Here is a 23,913-nt window from a genome sequence, read left to right on the forward strand (position 1 = left end):
ACCAAGGATCCCAGAAGGTTCTAGGGGGAGAAAATTATAAAAAGCTGGGTCACAGGACCCCACATATCTTTGTTTCTTCATTCTACACTCTCTCTTGCTGTTGGTATTGCTGTTGATCTACTGGTAGACCATTGGTAAACCATTCGTTGATCCACCAGTGCTGTGTAACCCTCATTCTAGCCACTACCCAAGATCCACTGTGCCAAGTGAGCATTCAGTATTGGTAATTGACTTCTCTCTTTCCTTTCCAAACCTTTTCTCCTACTGCCCTACTTCACTTCCTTGAGTGCAAACAAGAATCCCACAATAAAGTTTTTGTTGTTGTACCTTCACCCTTGCTTCCCTCTTTGTTACACAGCAAGCCATTGATCTGTGCTATTGGCCACTGCACTTGGTTACACAGGACGTATTTTCTTCATATGCACATGTTATGTGCATTCTAAAAAGTGCAACTGGTAACACTTGCACTTGCTCTCTTATGCCACATGAGGATTATTCCACATTTGGACACTGTACTCACGTAACCATGGCACAATGGTGGACTGGAGCAGGCACCAACTATTTTAGAAGTATCTATAATGAGCTGGATGAAGTGACCCTGAAGACTTACCAAAATCAATGGGTGGAAGTGTTTATACCATGCCAGAATCCCATTCACTGCCCAGGTTTCACTGGTGCTTCCTATCATTAGGATTGGCCACTGGACTATGTTGATTCTGACATCATTGGCTAAACCAATAACTTTTCTCCCTCTTCCAACCCATCTACATGGAATCTTCCAACCCATCTGTGCCGTTGCTTACTGACGTTGCTTACCGACGCAAACAGATGAAAGCACACTTGAGCTCATGGATTTGTAATGAAAAAGCTTATGACCCAGGAAGAAATACCGATCTGATGATGGGACATTCTTACCGGTTATATTGCAGTACACCAGAAACGGTGCAATTGGACCACTTGCATCAGGGTCGATGTGAAAGAAACCAGAAGTCTTCCCTTGGTGCCGATAGGCTTCGCATGATTGCTCATAAACAGCTGAAAGGAACAGAAACAGGTATTTACCGTACCGTTCGATACAATGACTATTGGTAATGGGTGACAATTTTGTGTTGCGTGGCAGATGCTTATCTCATTGTGTACTGGCTGCATCTATGTAGGCAGACAGTCCTTTGCAGTGGGCGGCTGAATCTTGATGCTATCCTAACCATACACTTGCTACCACCACACTGCTGTATGTTGTTAGCTAACAACAGAAAGGTAACACTACCTGTCCAATTACTACATAAAAACCCCAACTTGCCACATAGATGCAGCTGTCAGGCAATGAGATTAGAAACAGTCATGCAGCAGTGCCATTTGAAACCACCCACAGATTGTCCTGTTTATGTGGGATCAAACATCACAATTAACTGGAACTTGTTTGTCAGAAATTTCCGGTGGGAACACACTATCTTGTGCACACAGATAGGGACGGTGTCATTTTCTTACACTAAATCACGATGTTGTCACTTCTGACCTACACATTTTTCTCATGGGTCAATGAATAATACTAAGCAAGGTACTAGCATGTGAAAGAAACTGCAAGGACAACAACAACACCAATTGCTCAGCCCTTGTTAAAAAAAACTGTGTTTTATGGTGTTTGGAATAATCATAATTGTCTCTGTTTCTAACATTTACTGTTTGTTGTTATTTTTGCTTTTATTGCATTTGCTCTTAATGCCTGTTCTTGTACAGCCATCATTAAACCCTCTATTTCTTTCTTCAAGTTGCCTGCAATTCCAGAACACCTTGAAGAGCCCCTTAACAGCATACGAGCCACAGAAATTGCCATTCAACAACTGCAAAAAGCAGCTTTACTGGGAACAGCTTACATCTTATGGCAATATTTATAACAGCAAAATAAGATAAAAGTCAGGCATCGCAGGGCCTTGGGAAGGACTCGATGTCTGGATAAAACAAACCAGTTGAAAACACCTGTCTGACTGTGCAAAAATCTTATCATCAACACTGTCATCATCAGAAGAAGAAAAAGGGCATCGACCATTAGGGTTGTTGAGGGTATAATATGTTGGACTGTAGAAAGCGGTGGACATAAAGTGTCATGCAAACTATTGACCAGCCATTTTCAACCACTGTGCCATGGCACACTGGTGTGCTGCAAATGATCTGCAGGTGTGCCGTGGGGGTTTGGGGGAGGGTCATTTATTAGTAGGGCCATTGGGGGATGTGAGCCCCCACCAACAGCATGGTGTGCCTTGTCAATGGTCAAAAAACTGATGGTGTGCCTTGACAATTTTAGCACCTTGTCAGTGTGCCATGAGACAGAAAAGATTGAAAATCACTGCTATAGACAAATGGGTTTGGGAAAAAGGCTCTCTCTTTCCTGTGGTTTTTACAGATGTGGATTATTGCAACAACTTTTCAAATGGGTTTGCTGTGGGGTTGAATGAAATGAGGATTGTAAGTATGTTGTACATTCTAAGCAGTAAATAAGAAGTAATAATATCAGACATCCACTGATCTCTCTTGCCTTGATCATTGGGTTACATGAACACACACTTCCACTTAGGAACCATCAATCAATTGGTACCACAGTACATTACAGTTCATTAGCCATAACGGCTTTCTTGCTGTTTCTTTTAACCTGGCTATGTGGTAAAAGGCACATGCCAGCACACACAATCAATCGATTAAGCTATTTTTCCTTCCATGGGAGGTATAAATTTTATTATTATTATTTTTTATTTTATTTTATTAATTTATACCCCGCCTTTTTGCCCAACGGGCACACAAATACGTATATTGGAAACGTGTTCTTTTTTTCAAGAACGCTAGGAAAACACAGATATTTGTGAAACAAGAATATGTTTATTAGCAATATAACACATAGCAGTAGAACCAGGCAACGTCATTATGGGCCATCCCAAAATCAAAGCAGGGAGTTCCAGCTTGCTTGCACTTCCTGTGCACATTTGACATTGAACAGACTAATGGCACAATCCTAATGTCTTTGTGTATAGGTATTCTGTGTTCTGGCACATGCTTTCACAAACATGCCATAAAATACATTGCGACGGTGCAGAAGATGGGTGCTGGTGGGAACCAGTCCACCAGCACCACTGCAAGAAGGAATGCGCACTGGACCAGGAAAGAGCTGCTACGAGTAGCACAGGGGCGGGTGGGGGAGGGGACAAGGGATGGCGAATCAGGTCAGGAGGAGGTGGGATTGATGGCAACTTTGCACACCATATTCTATCCCTGGGCTTGGAATCCCGACATGGCTGCAGTTGTATTTACACCAGCAAATTAGAAGGTGCAGGTTCGAGTAGACTCATTGCCATGATTTCATCTTTTCCTGAAGCAAGGGGACAAATGTCCCCTTACCTCAAGGAGACCTGCATCCTGTTCAGTCCCAGCACAGGATGCAGCATGGTTGTGTGGGCCCCTCTGTATCAGCACTGGTTAGGATTGGGCTGCCCAGAGTACTACAACCTGGATGAAACATAATGATTTGAGTTCAACCAACTGTGGTTTGTTGAACTGAAAACCAGTCATGTCCCAATGACATGTCCCAGTCACTCCCTTCCCCATCTCATTTCTCTCTCCCCTTCATCCACCCAAATAAACTTCATGGTTTGATCCCAAATCCTAGTTTGATGAGAGCACTCAAACCACAGTTCTCTCATTTGGACATCACAGACACAATCCTTTTGAAAACAAAAATCAAAAAACAGGTAGCTTTTTATTTAGCCAGGAACTTGAGGAGGGCATGTGGGCATATGGTTCCACAGTTGGGTGTTCCAGGATTGCTACACCTGAACAATCCTACACAGGCATGCTGTGCTAACACAGAAGACGAAAGATGTGGGGGATCATGTAACAACTCCATTTACTGTGCTTCTGGCTTCAGAATTGTGCAGTAATTTCCTCATCTATCAAAAACATACAGTTAATAAATTAGCGACATTAAAGGATTGTCATCAGAAAATGCTTTGATTTGTGTCGCGATTTCAGTTTGGAAGACTGACAAGATATTTTTACTATACTAATCTACAGTGTTCACTCCTGTAATGTGTCTAGCAGAATTGAAATCCCTAGGGGCGATCTATGCTACTTTTCTTAACAGTGAAACTGAAGTGAATACATCTTTTCAAATCTCTGATCAAATCTAAATAATGCTGTCAAGTGCTCCAAGAATTTTAGCAATTAATAGCCCTGTTTTTCACTAACCAATTATTGACTTAATGGCTTACCATGTTGCTACAGACAGGTGTCTGAGGCTGATTTAACAAAGAGAACAATTTTTCTCGACACAAGAGTTGTGCCAAATCACTTCTGTTCAGGAAAAACACAGTAAGCACCACACTATAAACCAGTTAATTTCAGTGCCCTGGTTGTGTATGATAGCATCTACCCAGAGATGGTCTAACAACTGAGGCTGACCGGGCTACTGCTGGGCTGCCCAATCCTAACCCAAGTCTCATGCACAGATAAAAGTGGCAGCAGCGTGGGATATGCTGCATCCTATGGGGAAATTTTGCAGGCTGAACATCTCCAAGAGGTAAGGGAACATTTGTCCCCATGCCCTGGGGAAAGCCCCAGCTGCAGTAATGAAACAATTCATACCTATGCCTGCTAAATCTCTGCCACATTGCCCTGTGCCAGCAGATCAGGCCCAGGAAGAGGGATAGGATTCATTGTGTGCTGCTGCCTCCGAACCTGCCCCCGCACAGGCCTGATCCACCCACCCAGCTCCTGTCTCCACCCTCCCCCTACCCAGTTATACCCATCTCTGCCCTTCACTTGCCCCTCAGCTGCTCGGCACAGAGCTCACCGACTCTGGTGTTTGGCCTGTACTGGCAGGATTTCAAAGCCATCCCACCAGCGGGCCTAGTTTCTGTGACTGCACTGTCATTTGTGACAGCCTGTGAGAGCAGAGTGCATGCTTTGCCAGCACAGAGGGAGGGATAGGATTGGGCCATTGGTCTGTGCAACCAGAGAAGTTTATCATCTTAGAAGCAGGTTGGAGGTGAGGGGAGCATGTATGTAAGGAAATGGCCTGTAGCAGCAGTTGAAAGAAAAAGCATAGCTGATTCATGTTTGTTTTTAATAAGCATCATTTTTACCATTAAAAAAAATAGATCTTATTCACAAAGCCACTGTGAAGTTGTCAAAGGCTGCTTGGGGTGGATAGACAGATAAATAAGATTCATTCCTGAACCAGTTATTGCAGTTCCTTCATCTTACTGTGTACACATTCACACATTCCCCTTTCCCACCTCCTGTCAACTGCTGTCACCATTGGAAAGAATGATCACACAAGACAAGCATTTCTAGTATGCCATTGGCCACGCCCATCAAACTCACTGTGACGTTTTGGGTGAGTGACTTTTGCTTATAATTGTATTTAGCTCTACAGGATAAGGCTGGAAAGGTAGAAATAGGAACTATAGTAGGCAAGACTTAAAAAAAATGATTGAAAGCTACTGTACTTGAGTTAAACTGTTGATAAAACAGACTGTCGAGAAGCAGTTCATGAGAAATTTCCAAGCATGGAGGGTGACTGACAGTCAAGTTATATCGGGTGGGGGTAAATAGGCAGAGTGCCATTGTCAGCCTGACCCAGATAGGACTTTTCAAAATTTCAAACATTTATGCCACCAGCCCATAACACCCACCCAGTGCTAACACCAGGCAGAGATGCAACATCATTAGTTCTAACATCTACAAATACACTGTTTAGAAATAAAGGACTTTTGCATGTAGTCTGGTTTTTGCACTCTCCTTCTGCTGGTTAGATCTGTGATCTCATCACTGCAAAGGCAACTCTTTAACCTTTGGTATTGGGAGGTGGACCATAAGAAGTTTTGAACTTTGCAGAACATTACATTTAAAATGGGACATAATAAGATCCAGGTGATTGGACTAGGATTGACAAATTGGGCACAAATGACAAATTGTAAGACCCTTGGAATAAAGGCTCAGATTGTCACTAGGGGCCTAATCCTATCAAAACTTCCATTGCCAATGCAGCCGCAAAGCTGTCCCAAGGTAAGGGAACAAATGTTCGCTCACCTTGATGAGGCCTCTATGACCCCCCCCCCCACCTCAGAATGCAGCACATGTGCCACTGGCACAGCAGCATCAATGCTGGAAAGTTGGATAGGACTGGGCCCTAGGTCAACTTTCCACTAAGCCTTCCCAAAGAGTAACCGCCTCCTTTTCACCTGTCATTACACATCCCAAGATCTAGTTTTCAGTTGTGTATACCAACTAGGGCTAAGAAGAAAACGTGTCTCCCAAGGGATCACTCCCCTCTTCCACCTTACTTTTAGGCCATTCTAATCAGATTCTATTTAACTCTAACTTCCTCCTTCCTCAAACCTCAAAGCTCAGAGAAGACAATATTGTTATATTTTGCAGGGGGGGAGGAGCTTGTGAAAAATCATCTGGCGCTTTAAACAGAAGCAAAAAAATAATAATTATGGCCTATTTTGAATATATGTGAGACATTAACTGGGGTCAAAGACAATACAGGTCTTAGCTAAACAAGTAACCATTATACCTGCAGATAAGCCTATCAAGAAGAATGGTTTACATTGCTATATTAGATGTGCAAGTTTAAGATAGGTGTTGGGGTATTATGCCCACTAAGTGGGTTCACAAAGAAACACCCCCCCTTATCTGAAAGGAGTAGGGGCAGTACTCCTGATAAGCGCATTGTTGACTGAACACCACCTCTCCCACAGGAGTCGGGGAAGCGCACCTGTTAGGCAGGCTAGTAACAGATCAACACATTCTCCTAAGGAGAAGGGGTAGCATGCCTATTAAGCAGGTTGGTAATAGAACACCACTCTTCTCTCAAACGAGTAGGGGCGGCGCACCTGTTAAGCAGGGTGGCATGGAACATACCCCTCTCTCAAGGAGCAGGGGCAGCATGCCCACTAAGTGAGTTGTTAAATGCACCTGCTGATGCACAGGGAGAACATAGTATTAAATGTGCCAAGCGTCCCCATCTGCTCCTCTCAATTCCATGGGTGCTGAAGCCTGGCCTGGCAGCTTTCAAAGCCGCTCCCATATAGATGGAGTGCAGGCTGTAAGCAATCTGAGATGGCCAGGGGCTCCCAATACGCCCCAAAATATAATCTGAAACTGATGAAGTATTATCAGGGTGAACTGATGAAGTTCAGGTGCCTGCATCTGAAAGGGGGGCCCTCCCTGGGAAGAGATAGCTGCGGGTGGTTGGACATGGTGCAAGCTGGGCAGATGTGACACCATCGTCCATGCCCCTTCTGGTCAGTCTTAAACATCTGCAGGTGTAAGTATGTTGTGTTAGGACTCAACCTGCAACCATCATGCCACAATGCTTGGTAGGGGAGAAGCAAACCTGGATTTGGCAAGCACCTCACTGGGGGGGGGGGATGTGCCCCCATAGAGATACCAAAATACTGGCCTGCACAGTGAAGCCTCACAAGCCAAAGGGCAACGTCCATGTTAATCGCTGCACATGATACTGGGGGTAGTTGGCTTGTGCCAATCAGCAACCACAAAGGTGGCTCTACTAAAACCTGCCAATATTTTTTATATTTTGCAAGTCTCTCGTGTAATCCAGCCGTCTTAATGCTCCTGACTTAAACAGAAATGACAGCTATGCAAATACTCCTGGGCCTAACTGAAAGGCCTCTTTCTCTAGCACCAGTAGTAAAGGCATGAGAAAAAGGGGGGACCTTCCTTTGGGAAGGGAGCTGACCTGCAAAATCTGCTGAACCTGTGTGTCTTAATCAGGCAGCTGGATCTGCAAGGTTATGCCACCCATGCCCAGGTGGCATACTGGTCAATATTGAGCCAAGGTCTCAGAGGACTGTGCTTGGAGTCCTGGCATGCCTCCTGAGCCAGCTGCCAGGATGCTCTTCCTAAAAGGGGGAAGGACCTCAGCTCTGTTATTTTTTATTCAAGAGACAAGCCAGCCAAAATGTCTGCATGTTCATTTCAAAATGCTTATAGAAGTGAAGCTTTCCCCAGATGCTTGCAAAGTCCCAATGCTGGTTGCAACTTGGAACTTACAAAACTAACAACATACCTTTGACCCAGGCCAAGGAACTAGCAACTACACTGCTACATTAATTTACTGGTGACCCATGGTAGGGTCAAAGGCTTCAACCAATGAAGTAAAAAAGGGGGGATCTAATTGGTGTTGCTCCCCTTTCAGGCTGCTGGCGGAGGCAGTGCCTCCTCTGCAGCTATCCTGTGCTCACCCTCAGGGCCAGATCGGGGCCAACTCCACCCTAAGGTGTGCAGAGACTGCGTGCTTTGTGCTGCAGAGACTGCAGGCATGTGCTCCTGAACAATTGTTCCTAGTGAACTTGCTGGCCGAGTTGCACTCAAAAGTGCATGGGATCTGCACCCATGGCACATCCCCCAGTACCTCGGACAACTAAGCCTTGCCACTAGATATCAGGTGACTGCTATCTCTCCAGCTCCCCCAAGCCCCTTTGGGCGGCAAGACCAGCCATGCCTCTAGTCCTGCTGTGGGAACCTGCACCCCCACAGTGGGGTTTCACAAGGTAGCGTAAACCCCTAAGTCCAAAAAGGCTGCTGACAGACACTTGTCTGGGGGACAGATGTGATTCTGGTGACTTGCAGTGGTCCAGCCTCTGCACCACAGGTGCTTCGCTGCCACAGCAACTGCAGGTCTCAGCCTCTCCTTCTGTACTATAACTACTAATAAAGTGGCCTTTTCTCCCAGGTCTGTCTCGAGTGTTCATTGAGGGGTGCACAAACAATGGTAGAAGCAGGAAACTCGCCAGAGAAGCAGTTGGCCCTCTGGATGGTGAGAGAGGGAAAGGGGAGATAAAAGGAGACTTAGAGATGGCAGAGAAATTGAATGAGCTCTTTGCATCTGTCTTCATGACAGAAGACTTTGGGCAGATACCACTGCCCGAACGGCCACTCCTGACCAAGAAATCAAGTTGGATAAAGGTGAGAAAAGATGTTTCAGACCTAACTGACAAATTAAAAATCAATAAGTCACCTGGCCCAGATGGCATCCACCCAAGAGTTGTTAAGGAACTGAAGAATGAAGTTGCTGTTCTCTTGACTAAAATATGCAACTTGTCCCTTAAAATGGCTACAGTGCCAGAGGATTGGAGGATAGCAAATGTCACACCGATCTTTAAAAAGGGAAAGAGGGGGGACCCGGGAAACTATAGGCCGGTCAGCCTAACATCTATACCGGGTAAGATGGTGGAATGCCTAATCAAAGAGAGAATTTCCAAACACATAGACGAACAAGCCTTGCTGAGAGAGAATCAGCATGGCTTCTGTAAGGGTACGTCTTGCCTCACGAACCTTTTAGTGAACTTGCTGGCCGAGTGTATATTATTATATTATTATGGATTGGGAACTGGTTGAAGACCAGGAAACAGAGAGTTGGTGTCAATGGACACATTCCACAATGGAGGGAGGTAAAAAGTGGTGTGCCCCAAGGATCTGAAATGGGCAGCAAAATGGCAGATGAGTTTCAATGTAAGTAAGTGTAAATTAATGCATATTGGGGCAAAAAATCAAAACTTCACATATAGGCTAATGGGTTCTGAGCTGACTGTGACAGATTAGGAGAGAGATATTGGGGTAGTGGTGGACAGCTTGATGAAAGTGTGGACCCAATGTGCAGCGGCAGTGAAGAAGGCCAATTCTATGCTTGGGATCATTAGAAAAGGTATTGAGAACAAACAGCTAATATTATAATGCTGTTGAAAAAATTGATGGTAAGGCCACATCTGGAGTATTGTGTCTAGTTCTGGTTGCCACATCTCAAAAAGGATATAGTGGAAATGGAAAAGGTGCAAACGAGAGCAACTAAGGGCGCAATCCTAACCCCTGACATAAGCACTGACATAAGGGCAATGAAGTTCCAAGGTAAGGGAACAAACATTCCCTTGCTTTGAGGAAGCCTCCATGAGTGAAACCCATCTTCAGGATGCAGCACATGTCCCATTGGCTGGAAAGCACTGACATAAGGGGTTAGGATTGCGCCCTAAGATGATTACTGGGCTGGAGCACCTTCCTTATGAGGAAAGGCTACGGCGTTTGGGTCTCTTCAGCCTAGAAAAGAGGCGCCTGAGGGATATGATTGAGATGTACAAAATACTGGATGGGAAGGATAGAGATAGATGCTCTTGAGACTCTCACATAACACCAGAACCAGGGGACATCCACTAAAATTGAGTATTGGGAAAGTTAGGACAGACAAAAGAAAATATTTCTTTACTCAGCGTGTCATTCATCTGTGGAACTGCTTGCCGCAGGATGTGGTGATGGCATCTGGCCTGGATGCCTTTAAAAGGGGATGGGACAAGCTTCTGTAGGAAAAATCCATTATGGGTTACAAGCCATGATGTGTATGTGCAACCTCCTGATTTTAGAAATGGGCTATGTCAGAATGCCAGTGCAAGGGAGGGCACCAGGATGCAGGTCTCTTGTTATCTGGTGTGCTCCCTGGGGCATTTGGTGGGCGGCTGTGAGATACAGGAAGCTGGACTAGATGGGCCTATGGCCTGATCCAGCGAGGCTGTTCTTATGTTCTTATGTACTTTGAAGATTTCCAAAAAAGGAGCTCTCCAAATAGAGTGAAAGTGAATGGCAGAATTGGCAGATGGCATTCAGTATAAATAAGCACATAGCGATGAAAATAGAAACCAAAAAAATCTTAATTTTGCGAATATGATTATGGAATTAAACTGGCTATGAATACAAGAAAATAGATTTTTGGGTTTGGGAGAAAATGTCACCTTGATATGCTTCAATGGTCAAAAAAGACAAATCAGCAAGAAGGCGACTGAAAACAAAAGAACAAATATCAGCATGTAATATATATACGTTGTGTGCATTCATCTGAAATCTGTGTACCGTTCTGATTATCCCATTTGTTGCTAAAATAAAGTCTTAGACTGAAAACAAGTTGTGCACTTTACAAATCCTCAGCTCTCTCCTCTCTAGCAGAGTTGATTTATTTGTTTTATTTTTGATAGAATATTTTTACCGCACCTTTCAGCCCTCTTGGCTTTCCAAGGCAGCTAAGATCAGGATTTAGGAGGGGGGGCCGGGGGGGAGCAAAATCCCTAGTTCCTCGGCTTCCAGGGGGCCAGGGCCAAGACAAAGCAAACTGTACAATACAAAATAAATTTAGGAAGGGTGTTTGCCCTGGGCCCAATGTCAGCTCTCAGTGGCCCTGGCTAGCGCCACCATTTAAAATAGCGCAATGTAATAAAACTAGAAAAACGAGAATGAAGGCAGCACATTTAAAAACAAAATCTTGTTAAAAATGATCACAGCAACATGGAAATAACAGCCCAAACTAGGTTTTAGTTTTTTTAAGACTGAAATGGGGAAGGAAGGTGATCTTTCCTGTACACACTCTCACAATCTTCACATCCAGAGCTAAGAAAAGAAAAAGCTGCATAGGCAGTACATCTCGGTGGTGTGAAGATAAGGAAAAAAATGTTAATAAGGAAGGTTCATTTGTAACATCAGTGAAGATTATGATATTTTAGCTGTTATCATATGACTTTGTCTTTCAAACTGTTGCCCAGGATTTATTTTCCCACTATGGTCCTATCTGGGAATTTAAACAAATTTGCCTCTGACTATCTGAATACTCTATTAATATGTAGATTTGGTTTCACAATGGAAAGTAGGTCTAAAACTAATTCTGTGAAAGTGCTGATTTTGAATTTCCTCCTGATTCCAGGGAAGACTCCGAGCATATGCTTGCCCACTGCAGTCAGCACCAATGTGGCACTGACAAGGTTTACTATAAATGAATGTGAGATTTCCCTCTCTCTCTCTCTCTCTCTCCCCCCCCCCCCCCATGGAGAGTTTACTTCTCTGATGCTACTTTTATATGTCTCATCTGACAGACATTATCAAACACCCTTGGAATAATGGGTGCTGGATTAAACACCCATTTTCAGTAGCGACAAACAAAGTGCAAAGCCACGGAAGGAAGGCACTCCCGCTCCTCTTGTTGTTCTAAAAGCAGAAGCATTAAGAGGCAGGCAGTGAACTTAACAGAAGCGGCTGTCATGCACACCCTCCTAATACAATTGACATGTTAAATGCCAAAAAGAAATGAAATCTGTGCTATTGAAAAACTGACTTTGACAGGCCCCACTGTTGACAGACTAATAAAGTCCCTGCTGCGATGTTCTGGGATGACAGATGGCTCATTTTCCCCTTGTTAAAAATACATATTTACTGATATAGTAACAAACAAACAAAAAAAGGACAGCAGAGTGGGTCTTTTGTGTAAATATAGCTTTTGACAATCACAAAATTTAGATCTGAATACAGAATTTTGGTGACAGGTTTTTTTTTTATTGCATGATACACTTCCACAGAGGTAGCTGTGGAAGGGCCCAATTCGATGCTTACCAGTGCGCTTCTTCCACTGGTGCTGACTGCCATAAAGCAGTCCTCATTAGTCATAAAAGGTGCTCTGGCAGTGTGCTCAGCACTGCCAGGAATGCTGGCAGGAAGACTGGAGTCTTCCTGCCTGTGCCAGTTAATCTGGAGTCACCTGCCACTGAAGGTAAAATGGAAGGGGAAGCAGGAGGGATGGGTGAAACAAGGGGGATAGAGAGCAAAATGATGCAGTGATGGGGTTGGGGTAGTGATGGGGGCAGGGAAAAGGAAGATTAGGTTCCGGAAGGCAGAAAGTTCAGTGGCAGCAGGGCGGCCAAATCTGGGAGCTGATCCCATGGTGTGGGTCCATGCAGACCTGCACCAGCTATATAGTTAGTGCAGGTCTGAGTAGAACCCTCCCCCCATGCCACAGAGGTTTACCTCCAGGTAGTGAATAACTGTTCCCTTACCTAGAAGAGACCTCCACAACACACACACCCCCAATGGATGCAGAGGTGGCCATTTTGGCACTGCTGCATGAAAGAGTAGGATTGGGCTCTTATTCAGCTACGGCAAACACACAAAAAGACTCTCCTGGCACCTTAAACATGAACCAAGCTATGGTGACAGAAGATGCCATGACTCCTGCCACGAAGGCTTGTACTCTTGGGCTTCATTTAGAACACTAGTTATTTTTGTGAAAGCATTTCTATCCCACCGTAGCCTTTTATAACAATGTTGTTAAACATTTACATACAATAAAACTCAATCAAATGTTTAAAAAGCAAACACAAACAAATAACAAATCACTATAATATGAACAATTATAGCAGCAGGACAAAAACCACTAATCATAACCAGTGGCGTCACTAGGATTCACATCACAGGTGCGGGAGGCCTGCGCGTCACCCCATGCAGTAGGCGGGGCAACACCCCAGGTGGTGGATGTGGTGATGTACCATTGCCCTGCCCCCACTGGCTTTTTGGCTGTACCTTTTGATAGAACACAGATATTTCAATGTGGTTTGTTTCATTGCAATCTGCATGAAATTACGCATTGATTGATATATAACATGATGGTATTATTCCTCCAAATTCTGATTTCAGTGATTTTAAAAACTTGTGGAGTCACATACACACACACACACACACACCTCTACCCTTGTGTCAACTTACTAACACCTTATTGCAGCAGTTCTCATACTTTTAGCACTGGGACCCACTGTTTAGAATGAGAGTCTGTCCAGGACCCATTGGAAGTGATGTCATGGCCAGAAGTGACATCATCAAGCAAATTAAAATAAATAATTATAAATAGTTGAATTAAAATAAAAGAAATAATTAAATAAGGGGGAGCCAGTCCTGTTCCCCAAGTGAATTTTCTCTGTAGCCTGCCTGCAATAACACCCCCCAAAAAGAATCAGTGAGATTTCCAGCCCTCCCCAGTGCCCAGTTTAAAGTCCTTCTATTTCAAGCACATCAATACAAAAACTCACCTGGTTTTACAAATCTGAGAGTCCAATCCTATGCCTGTCTACTCAGAAGTAAGTCCCACTAGAGTCAATGGGGCTTACTCCCAGGAAAGTGGGGATAGGAGTCCAGCCTTGGAGCCCAATCCTATGCCTGTCTACTCAGAAGTACGTCCCATTCGAGTCAGTTGGGCTTACTCCCAGGAAAGTGTGAGTAGGATTGGGCTGTGAGGGAAACTTTGCAAGTGCAAAACAGAAAACGTTCCCCTTACCAGTTCAAGCCTCTTTGTTGGACCTTTCTGGGGGGGGGGGAGAGGCTGCCTTCTGGGGCTTTTGCTGCACTCCAGTCCCATTGGATCAGGACCATTCTGGTGTCCTCACATTCTTTGCCCGGCCTGACCACCAGCCAAGACATGTCTGCCTACTCGCAAGTAAACGCTACATGAGGCTGCTTTGCTTCCCATAGGGCTCCATACACTCGCAGCTAGGGGGGAGGGACCTTCTCCTCAGGTGTTTTTGGGGCTGCATTCATTGGATCAGGACCATTCTGACACTGGAGTCCTCTCAGTCTGCCCTTTTGGATGGAGCAAAGCAAGGTTACCTACATGCTAGTAAATGCGGCCACATGGCTTCCTTTCCCTTCCCATAGAGCTGAACACACTTGCAACTGGGAGGGGGAATCTCCTTCTTGGGTGTTTTTCTGGGGCTGCACTCATTGTATCAGAACCATTCTGACATCCTTGGAGTCCTCTCAGCCTGCCCTTTCCGACGGACTATGGCAAGTTCGCCTACTCATGAGCAAACACGTGATACGGGCCCACTTTCACTTTCCATAGGGCTCCATGCATTTTTTTCCTTCTGGTTTTGTGACCATAACATTTGAAGGAAGGGAGCTATCTTAATGGGGTTTTTGCATTGTGTTCCGCTGGTTATTCCACATCCAATGGTGTATGGCACGATGTGGTAGCTCCTAACGATGTGATTTTAGCATGTCACCCCCAGGGTGGGTCACCCGGTGCAGCCCGCACCCCCTGCTCCCCCTAGCAATGCCACTGAACAGTGAAAAAGCGGCATGAAACAGAAATGTCTTGAGTCCCTGCTAGAAGGCTGGCGAGGAAGTTACTGATCTTAATTTAACAGGATGGGTGTTCTATAGCTGTAATGCTGCTACAGTGAAGGCCCTTCCCAATGTTGTCACCAATCAAACATCAGAAAATGATAGCACATGCAGAAGGCCCCCATACATTGCTCAGGGGGTGGGCTATCTCATATGCGAGGAGGGGGTCCTTCAGATGCCCAGCCTCAAGCCATGAAAGGCTTTAAAGGTCAAAACCAGAACCAGTGGGGCTTACTCCTAGGAAAGTGTGTGTGGGATTGCAGCCTTAGATGACTATTGTAAACCGCTGGAGAATGGAAAAGCTTCCCACCCCTGAGCTTGCTTTTCTCTCCTTTTTGGTTTCTTTTTCCTCACAGGAAGATTACAGAGTCAAGTTCCTTGATCGCAATTCATCACTCCTGGGTAATAAAACCAAAAAAGAAACCACAAAAGCAGAAAGAGAATGGACGCATCTTTCAAGGCCTTTGCCTTGCATTTCCTTACTTCAGGATCTCCCACTGACATATGAACAAAAAATAAACCTACAGAGTCACAAAACCCGAGATCCTTTTGATTGTTAATATGTGAAAAACAAACAAAAAACCCTTGAAAAACAATTCCATACATTCAAAACTCAGATTTTAGTACATATTCTAAGCCCTAGACCAGGGCTTTTCAAACTGCAGTGTGGTGATGCCCCAGCCTGTGAGCCCTGGCCACTTTCCCCTTAATGAGTGGGGGTGGGGGGGAGGCAGTAACGCGACCCCCAGGATTGCATCACTAAGGGAACTGCAGGTACTGGGATGCACTTACCAGTCCCTGCAGCAGCCTTCCTGGGGTGCGGGGAGCCCTGCGCGAGGTCTTGAAAAGTGTCTTGAAAGGTTTTGAAAGTGAAAGTCTTGAAAACTTCCTGCGGAAGTGGAGCGCGATTGCTGAGCTTTCACTTTTCATGATGTGGGGAGCCCAGCAGACCCTTGTGCAGGACTCCCCACACCCCAGGAAGGCTACTGCAGGGACTGGTAAGTGCGTCCCAGTACCTGCAGCCCCCTTAGTGACACAATCCTGGGGATTGCATCCCTGCCTCCTCCCCGCCCCTGAACTTACTGAGATTCAAACACTCCCTGAGAGTTTGAAAACTGCTGCCCTAGATAAATTCTCCATCTCTAGCCAGATAAACCTTTTATTTTGTGAGACAATGAGGGGGAAACTGAATGTTCAGGTTCCATAGCGTTTGATGATACTGGCTTGGATTCACTCGAAAATCTGAAAATTTCATCGTGAGAAAGTTGTAAGTTTTCATATTTTGATAACTTTTCACTTCCATTTTTCTTAGTACCAATTCTCTGCATGACAGAGTGCATGACAGAGTGCCAGTGCATGACAGAGATTCCATATAATTGGGCTGTCATATCCTAATAATATAGGTTGTGATTATCACTTAAAATTGATTTAATGGACATTTGAGTGGATGGATTGAGGGATGAATAAGTGTGTGTGTGTGTGTGTGTGTGTGTGTGTGTGTGTGTGAGAGAGAGAGAGAGAGAGAGAGAGAGAGAGAGAGAGAGAGAGAGAGAGAGAGAGATTGACTGATTTGGAATGAAAAAAAATGTTCACTTCTCTCTTTTTCAGGACACAGAATGTTCACTTGAACAGTTCCCTTCTCAGTGGGATGGCTGCCATTTTGACATATTATTCACACAGGTAGAACCAAGGCCTCACGATTCAAGCTAGGCTTCAAAAAATTCACATATGCTGTATTGATTAGGAATAAGGGGAAATGGAAAGCAAAACTAACAGAGCACAGCTGGCTCAGCAGCTGTTGTCAATGTGACAAACTCAAGAATTATTCAAGAGCAAAAGTAATAGAATTCCACAATGAGCTTACTTTTTCAAACAAAATGAGGAAGAAAAGTTCTTGAGGGCATAATCCTAATTTGCACTGGAACAGGCAAGCCAGGAGGCTTGCGCGGTATCCAGCGCAAAACACATCACAGCAGCTCAGCTGGAGGTAAGGGGAAACTCTTACCTTCTTCCCCTTACCCCTGGGTAAACCACCATAGCCCCTTACCCCCGGGTAAACCACCGTAACCCCTATGGGTCTCCTTGAACTTGCGCCACCTCCTGAAGTGGCACAAGTAGAGCGACTTAAAGCCACTCTGTTCTCCTCTGACTTGTGCCACCTCAGGAGGTGGCGCAAGTCAGAGGAGAGTGGAGTGGCTTTAAGTCGCTCTACTTGGCTCAGGGAACAGGCTTGGTCATCGGCATTACTCGCCTCCCACTGCCTGCCTGCCCACTCCTGGGGTCGGCCCAAGGGCACCTCAGGATTGCGCTCTAAATATCTTTATCTTGCCATGCCATAGTTTAGCTGAACAAGACAGACCATATTAGAGTATTTAATAATACTCTAAACCAGAGGTGTCAAACATAAGGCCTGGGGGCCGGATGCGGCTCACGGAAGCTTTTTATCTGGCCCTCAGGTTCTCAGCTGCTGAGCACTACTGAGGTGTTACTGCTGAAAGGGCAGCCCACATGAAAATTGGGCCATATATTGAAAAATGATCAAGGTTTGCGTATTTTCTCTTCTGCCATTTGCAGCTAATGAGTTCCTAAGTGAGAAAAAGTGCTTATTTTTGGTTATGACCTGTTTGATGACACCACTTCCTGCCTAATGACATCAATACCGGCCCTCAACAGGCATGATGAATGCTATTCGGCCCTCTGTATGAAATGAGTTTGACACCCCTGCTCTAAACCATAAGGGCTGCCTCATAGCCCTTTGCAGAAGACATCCTACACCTTCAGAGTATCTCTACCAACTATTTTGGAACAACTATTTGGTGGTGGAAATAAAGGCAAATTTGCAACCTAATGGAAAATTAAACATAGTAGTAAAAAAAAAATAATGTGCTCAATTATACTAGATAGCATTAAGACACATTAGACGCATTCACAAGATGTTTTGAGCAGCCCTAGGCTATGCTACCCAGCCCCAGCACACCAACTCTACTGTCAGTGCTGGTTGTTGTAAAAGTGCCATAAAGCGCTGCAGAACTTGCAGTGAGCCCACTGCGCTGACAAAGAAGTCAGCGCCAAGTGGTGCTGGTCCTCAGCGGCGGAAGGGCATGTTGCTGGTGCACAAGGTGGTACATTTCCTTGCCAGGTGGCAGGGAAGCCTTTTAGGGTGGAGGGAGGATAGGGCAAAGGCAGGGAGGGGGCAAAACTGGGCAGGGAGAAAGTGTACCAGAGGGAGGGCCGGTCCCAGGAGGGGGGAGGAAACGGCGGCAGAGAGTGCCTGCCACAATCATGCCAAACGTAGGTGGTGTGGCCTATTTGAGCGTTTCCCCACAGAACAGATTCCCTTCAACTGGTACACATTCTAAGGAGAGGAATCCTTCTTAATGAAATGCTACAACGGGACTGTGTTATATGTGTTTTGAAAGAAGCACATGGACTCATCATGCCCAATGATGAGTTTGCAACAAATTGTTTTCTGGGTCCATTTTTTTCCCCCAAGTAAAACAAGCGGCTTTTATTGTGCAAATGCACTTCATTTATATACTCCTAACTTAAATGGATGCTTCACTACTCAGTAGAAGTACATGCTTTTACACAAACAGTCCTATATATTCTGGGCACTTAGGAATTTATTCAGTAGGGCCGTTATTGTCTATCTGCTGTCCAATGCCTCTCACAGCAGTCAAGTGCTCCACTAGGATGAGACGTTACCATGCAACAGTGGCTAGACAGATATTTGCTTACACGGTTACATTGTTCAGCAACGTAACAGCTGCCATGCAACATATATAACTCTTAAATAAAATACATTCTTGACCGCTCCTTAAGAATGATTGAATTTTAACAACCCGCCCGTGCAACTATGCATTTGTGCCCAGTGGTGGCACAGCCCGTGCTGATGCCCAATGCCACCTTGGTCTGCCTCCTGTGCACAATTACAAGCAAGAGGCAGCAGCTTACTGCACCCCTTGTAGGGTTTCTTCAGTTGCAGAAATACAGGACTTCTGGTTTGATTTAAAGGGTCCATGCAATTGAAGGAGCTCCTTCATTCAAGCAGCCCCTTGAAATCAAAACAAAAGTTCTTTCTGGGATTGAAGAAGCCACACCTGGGGCAAAGTCAGGAGGCAGGAAATCCACTCTATGTTTACTTTCAGTGGGTGGGAAGCAGATCATTGCAGGTTACATCTCTGACAGGCTAGAACAGCAGTTGTCAAACTCACAACCGCCATGCTGGGCTAAATTGGTCCCTGTTTGAACCAGTGCTTACTGTTCCAGTGTGGGGCTCAGAAGAAGCCTTCCCCCATCTTTGCTGTGTGATGCAGATGTGACTGTAGCACACTGTCCCAGTAGGCATCAAGCCTGGATTTCCAGGCAGACATGACTGCCTGGATGGTTGCGCTACAGAGATGGAGGGGCTTCTTGTGAGTAGTGTGCTGGAACGATAAGCGCTGCTCAACTGGCAGAGGGATGCAATGTTGCGTTGGATCTGGGTCACGGGCCATGGTTTGGCAAGTGCTGGGTTAGAGAGCCAAATGGGCTGGGGTAGACTTGGGGTCAAAGGTACCACAAAACTTCAGCCCTTTTGCTCCCCCTCTGCAATCTGCCACTGATGTAACCTGCATCACCTCGCCTAATGGATGAGCTACTCTTGCATAAGCTAATGTCACATTTGCATAATTTATTTCTGGATCAGGTTAAAAACATAATCCTAGAGATGAAATCTAAGCAAAGGTTTAATGGGGAAATTTTTAAAAAGCTTCTAAAGTATCTCCGTCTTTTTAAGGATAGCAAAGCAGAAAGTCTAGTCAACCTGAATACTGCAGCATTTAAGTATTTCATTTCAATGTGGGGCCAAGAATTTTGAAATGTTGACATTTTCTGTGGGAAGAGGTTTCCATTTATGGAACAGCTCTAATATTCTGCATACGTTATACTGGAAATTGCCTGACATTTCCTTTTTTCCCCCTCACAGGGAGCATCCCTCTGGCAGCAAAAGAGCTTGTTAAGACATATTTCTTGTAAGTACAAGATTTAGCATGTACCAAGTCAAATATCAGGGATTGTAATAATTTTTGTTCAATATCTCATAGCAAGATGTGATGACGTAGTGACACTTCTCAGTCTTGGACCAGATCTGCAGAAGCCCACAGAGTATTTTCCATGGAATAACAGTATGTTTAGATGCAAAACCCACATGGTTTTCCTTAGCTGTGAGAGTTTTCCCACAGAATAAACCAAATACCTGTTTCAGTTCTTGTTCTGTGAGTTCCAAATTCTCTTTGTAGGTTTTGAACGAATGGTTGCAAAACTCACATGGTTTTTATCACCCGTGAGTTCTGAGCCATCAAAGGAGGTGAGAGGGTGCCTTAGACAGAGGGTGCCTTAGAGGGCTCCCACCAGAGCCCTCCTTTGCCACAGCTCATCTTCTCCTTAATTAAATCTTTATAGGAGGAGAGGAGGGGGTGGCCTAGAGTGGCAGCATGCCAGGAGTTGTGACTCCCGGCATGCTGCCTCTCTAGGCCTCCCCTTTCCTTTCCTCCAATAAAGGAAGAGGGGGTGGCCCAGTCTGTTGCTGAATTGCGACTGGAAAGGCAGCAGCTCATTGCCTCTCCAGCCATAATTCTGGGTTGCCCCCTCCTTTGTCAGGAGGAGGAGATTTTTTTTTTTTTAAGCAAAAGAAGCTGGTGGAGCTGCCCGTTTCTTTTGCTTAAAAAAAAAGATAAATGAGCGGCTGCAAGGTGAGTCTAGTGGCACTGCCCCCGAGGGGCGGCACCTAGGGAATCTGCACCCCTTGCCCCCCCCCAGGTCCACCACTGCTTGGTTTCAGCCTCAAAAGAGAGGCATAGATCTTTTGATTGGCTCATGATGAAGGAAAGTGATATGACAGTTGCTCTAATTGCTATTCTCAGACCTGTACTGTTCTTTTTAAAGTCAGTGTCAGGCAGTGGGAGCAGAGATGGCTGGAATAGAGGGTAATGTCTTTGGGACTGACCACAGTAAGGATTGGACATGTACTAGACTAGTTGAAATCATGTTCTCCTTTTCAGAATGTGAGCAATGTAGACTTCAGAAACTAGTGTGGAGAGGATGCAGCATCTGAGGGACAGGCAGAAGGAATGGCATCTCAAGTTCTCCTGAGAGTTGTTTCAGGCAAACCAGGAAATGAGAAAAAAGCTCATGAGGAGACTCAACTGCCTGCAGGATTAAGATGTGGTGATGTGGGATGTGTGCATGGAGAGGGCAGTGTCCCAAAAAAGCTTGGGAGCCACTGATTTAGAGGAATGGTCTTCATTGGTGGCTAAAATGAAAGGTTTAGACTTGGGAGATTCCATCTGAATATGTGCAGGTTTCAAATTATGTTCTAGAACAGTGAGGCCATCAACCTGAATATGTTAGCTGCTGAAGAAGACCGTTGTGTGAAACGCATTTGTCTAAACATACTCCTTCATGCATTGCCCTTTCATTGAGCCCCTTTTCAGCTCTATTGCACTTTACCTAATTAGTTGCTAACAAGTTATAGGTTGACTTGTAGTTTTTTTATCTGTATGATCAATGTACATCTCTCTATATTGTCTTTTATTATTTAGTGCAAATAATTTTTTTTTCCTCACACAGGTGACGTTTCAGTTTTATCCTGATCATTATGTTGGTTTCACTTTAGTTGGGGTTTTTTTCCATTTTTTTCCCCAATGTGCATCTATCCCTCCTTGAGTACTTCACAGATCAGATCTTTTGCATGCTGTGAAAATGAAGCCTACAAAATTGTTACATAAGAGTGCAAACAGGAAAAGCAAAAACACTTGTGCAACTTAGAAGACAATAAAATGATTGCCCCAATTTAGGCTGCCAGAGACACAGCTGGATCTTGCAAGCACTCTTGTATTGATCATTTTTGTCTGCATTGAGAGGATTTGATAAAAAGAAAGGGTATTCTGGAGGTGACACAGACTGAATTACAGTGATCTTAGCCTAGAAAGTGTTACTTCGATACATGCATGTAAAACAAAACTGTAGTGCCATGTGAAAGATCGGGTCTGCAGTACAATAGCTTATGCAATCATCCCCAAGTTGTTTTCATAACTGTAATAAAAAATACTTTTCTGATTCAGCACACGTATTAAAAGATATGAATGTGGTTCATGATGCACGTACTGTAAAGTGATGACATAGTATTAAAAAAATCAGATTATTTCCCTTTGTTGGGATAGAAAGGTGGGATATAAATAAATAAATAAATAAATATGCTTAGAAAAAATTACACTTTAACCAAGCAGTCTGGTGAATGTATTTCCACCAATTAATATGAAGACAGAAAGAAGTGCATTATCTCCATGTTGATCTCCATGTTTGCCAAAATGCATTCTAGCAGCCAAGTTCTCCTGTTTGGGAAAAAGTTCCCATGAATTCTCCTTTTAATGCAATAGGCATATTCCAATGATCACACTCTTATGTGCACATGACAAGTCAATCAGACGCCTTGCAGAAAAGCACGGAATGTGACTTTACAGTATCGAGTGAAAAATATTCTTATCTATATCACTTTTTGCAAACTTTGTTGGCCCTTTCAGTGTCTTGCCCTCCCTTCGTGTATTGTGCACATCATCTTTTTCCATCTGACTTAATGGCACTGGGAGAATTCCAGGGATTGCTGGCAGGCTACAGCAGTGGCCCAGCTGCTCCAAACAGCATGTTGCCTTTTGTGACAACCATAAGGAACCTTATGCTGCCAGACACTAGCTCAGGCAGCATAAGGTCTGCATAGGATTGTGGCCTAGGACCACAATCCAATACACACTTTTCTGGTAGCAAGCTCCATTGGATTCAGTGAGGTTTACTTCTGAGAAGCAATGCATTAGATTGTTCTGTAACTCCCAATGAATTCAGTGAGATTCACATCTATACAACACAGGATTAGGGTAGAAGTTATAATTAAAATGCATTGTGTGTGTGTGTGTGTGTGTGTGTGTGTGTGTGTGTGTGTGTGTGTGTGTGTGTGTGTGTGTGTGTGTGATATTGTAAATATATTTCCTATGCTCTTTATTATGATAATAATAACAACAATAATATTAACTCTTTTAATTTCTCACAAAATATCCTTTCAAGGTATACTAAAAGATTGGGTATATGGAATACCTGGCTGTTCTGCTGAATAGACCCTCTACTACAGTGTTTCTCAAACTGTGAGTTGGGACCCACTAGGTGGGTTGCCAGCCAATTTCAGGTGAGTCCCATTCATTGCAATGTATATTTTATTTTTAATATATAAGACTTGATGCTACCATGGTATGTAACTGCATCTGGGGTAATGTTACAGACCTGTACTTCTAACAGGCTACTCTGTATATGCTTTTAACAATGATAGTAAATGGGTCTTGCTCCTGGGCAAGTGTGGGTAGGATTACAGCCTAGGATTGTTAAAAATCCTGCTTGATGATGTCACATTCGGTCATGACATTTACAATGAGTCCTGACAGATTCTCATTCTAAAAAGTGGGTCCCTATGCTAAAAGTTTGAGAACCACTGCTCTATTGTAACCCCATGACACTGTCACAATCCCTTGCAGGTCTTTGTGGTTAAGCCCCTCAAAACCGAATCCACTTACAGTTATGGCAGGTTGTTCCTACGTAGCCACTGTCACTACAATCACAGTAGAATGTCGTCCATGACTGGGAGCATTTTCCCCCGTGTTCACAATAGTTCGGCAAACACCTGACAGGGAGGAGGTAAACAAAAAGCAGTCATTCACTTTAAGGAGATCACGTATGCAACGAGATGAGCAACATGTTGCCCTATGCTTTTCTACTCTAAATCTCTGTTTCCTAGGGCTACAAACACTGGTGCATAGATCAAATTTTTTTTTTCTCTTCCTCAGCTCAATGCTTAGCTTAAAACAAAAGGTTTCAGAATAATAGCTTGCACTGAAGAAA

General features: G+C 44.4%; 1 protein-coding gene across 1 annotated transcript in view; it reads right to left on the bottom strand.

Annotated features, from left to right (window-relative positions):
* The window catches only part of CNTNAP5 (contactin associated protein family member 5), a 301,528-nt gene that overhangs the window by 132,266 nt on the left and 145,349 nt on the right, over positions 1 to 23,913 (bottom strand). The window contains exons 12-13 of the mRNA XM_066621342.1: positions 23,589 to 23,695; positions 916 to 1,035 (exon numbers count right to left, since the gene is read on the bottom strand). Coding sequence (XP_066477439.1) covers positions 916 to 1,035; positions 23,589 to 23,695 — 227 coding nt within the window. The remainder of the gene's footprint in view (positions 1 to 915; positions 1,036 to 23,588; positions 23,696 to 23,913) is intronic.

Source organism: Tiliqua scincoides, chromosome 1 (assembly GCF_035046505.1).
Source record: "Tiliqua scincoides isolate rTilSci1 chromosome 1, rTilSci1.hap2, whole genome shotgun sequence".
NCBI classification, from domain to species: domain Eukaryota; kingdom Metazoa; phylum Chordata; class Lepidosauria; order Squamata; family Scincidae; genus Tiliqua; species Tiliqua scincoides.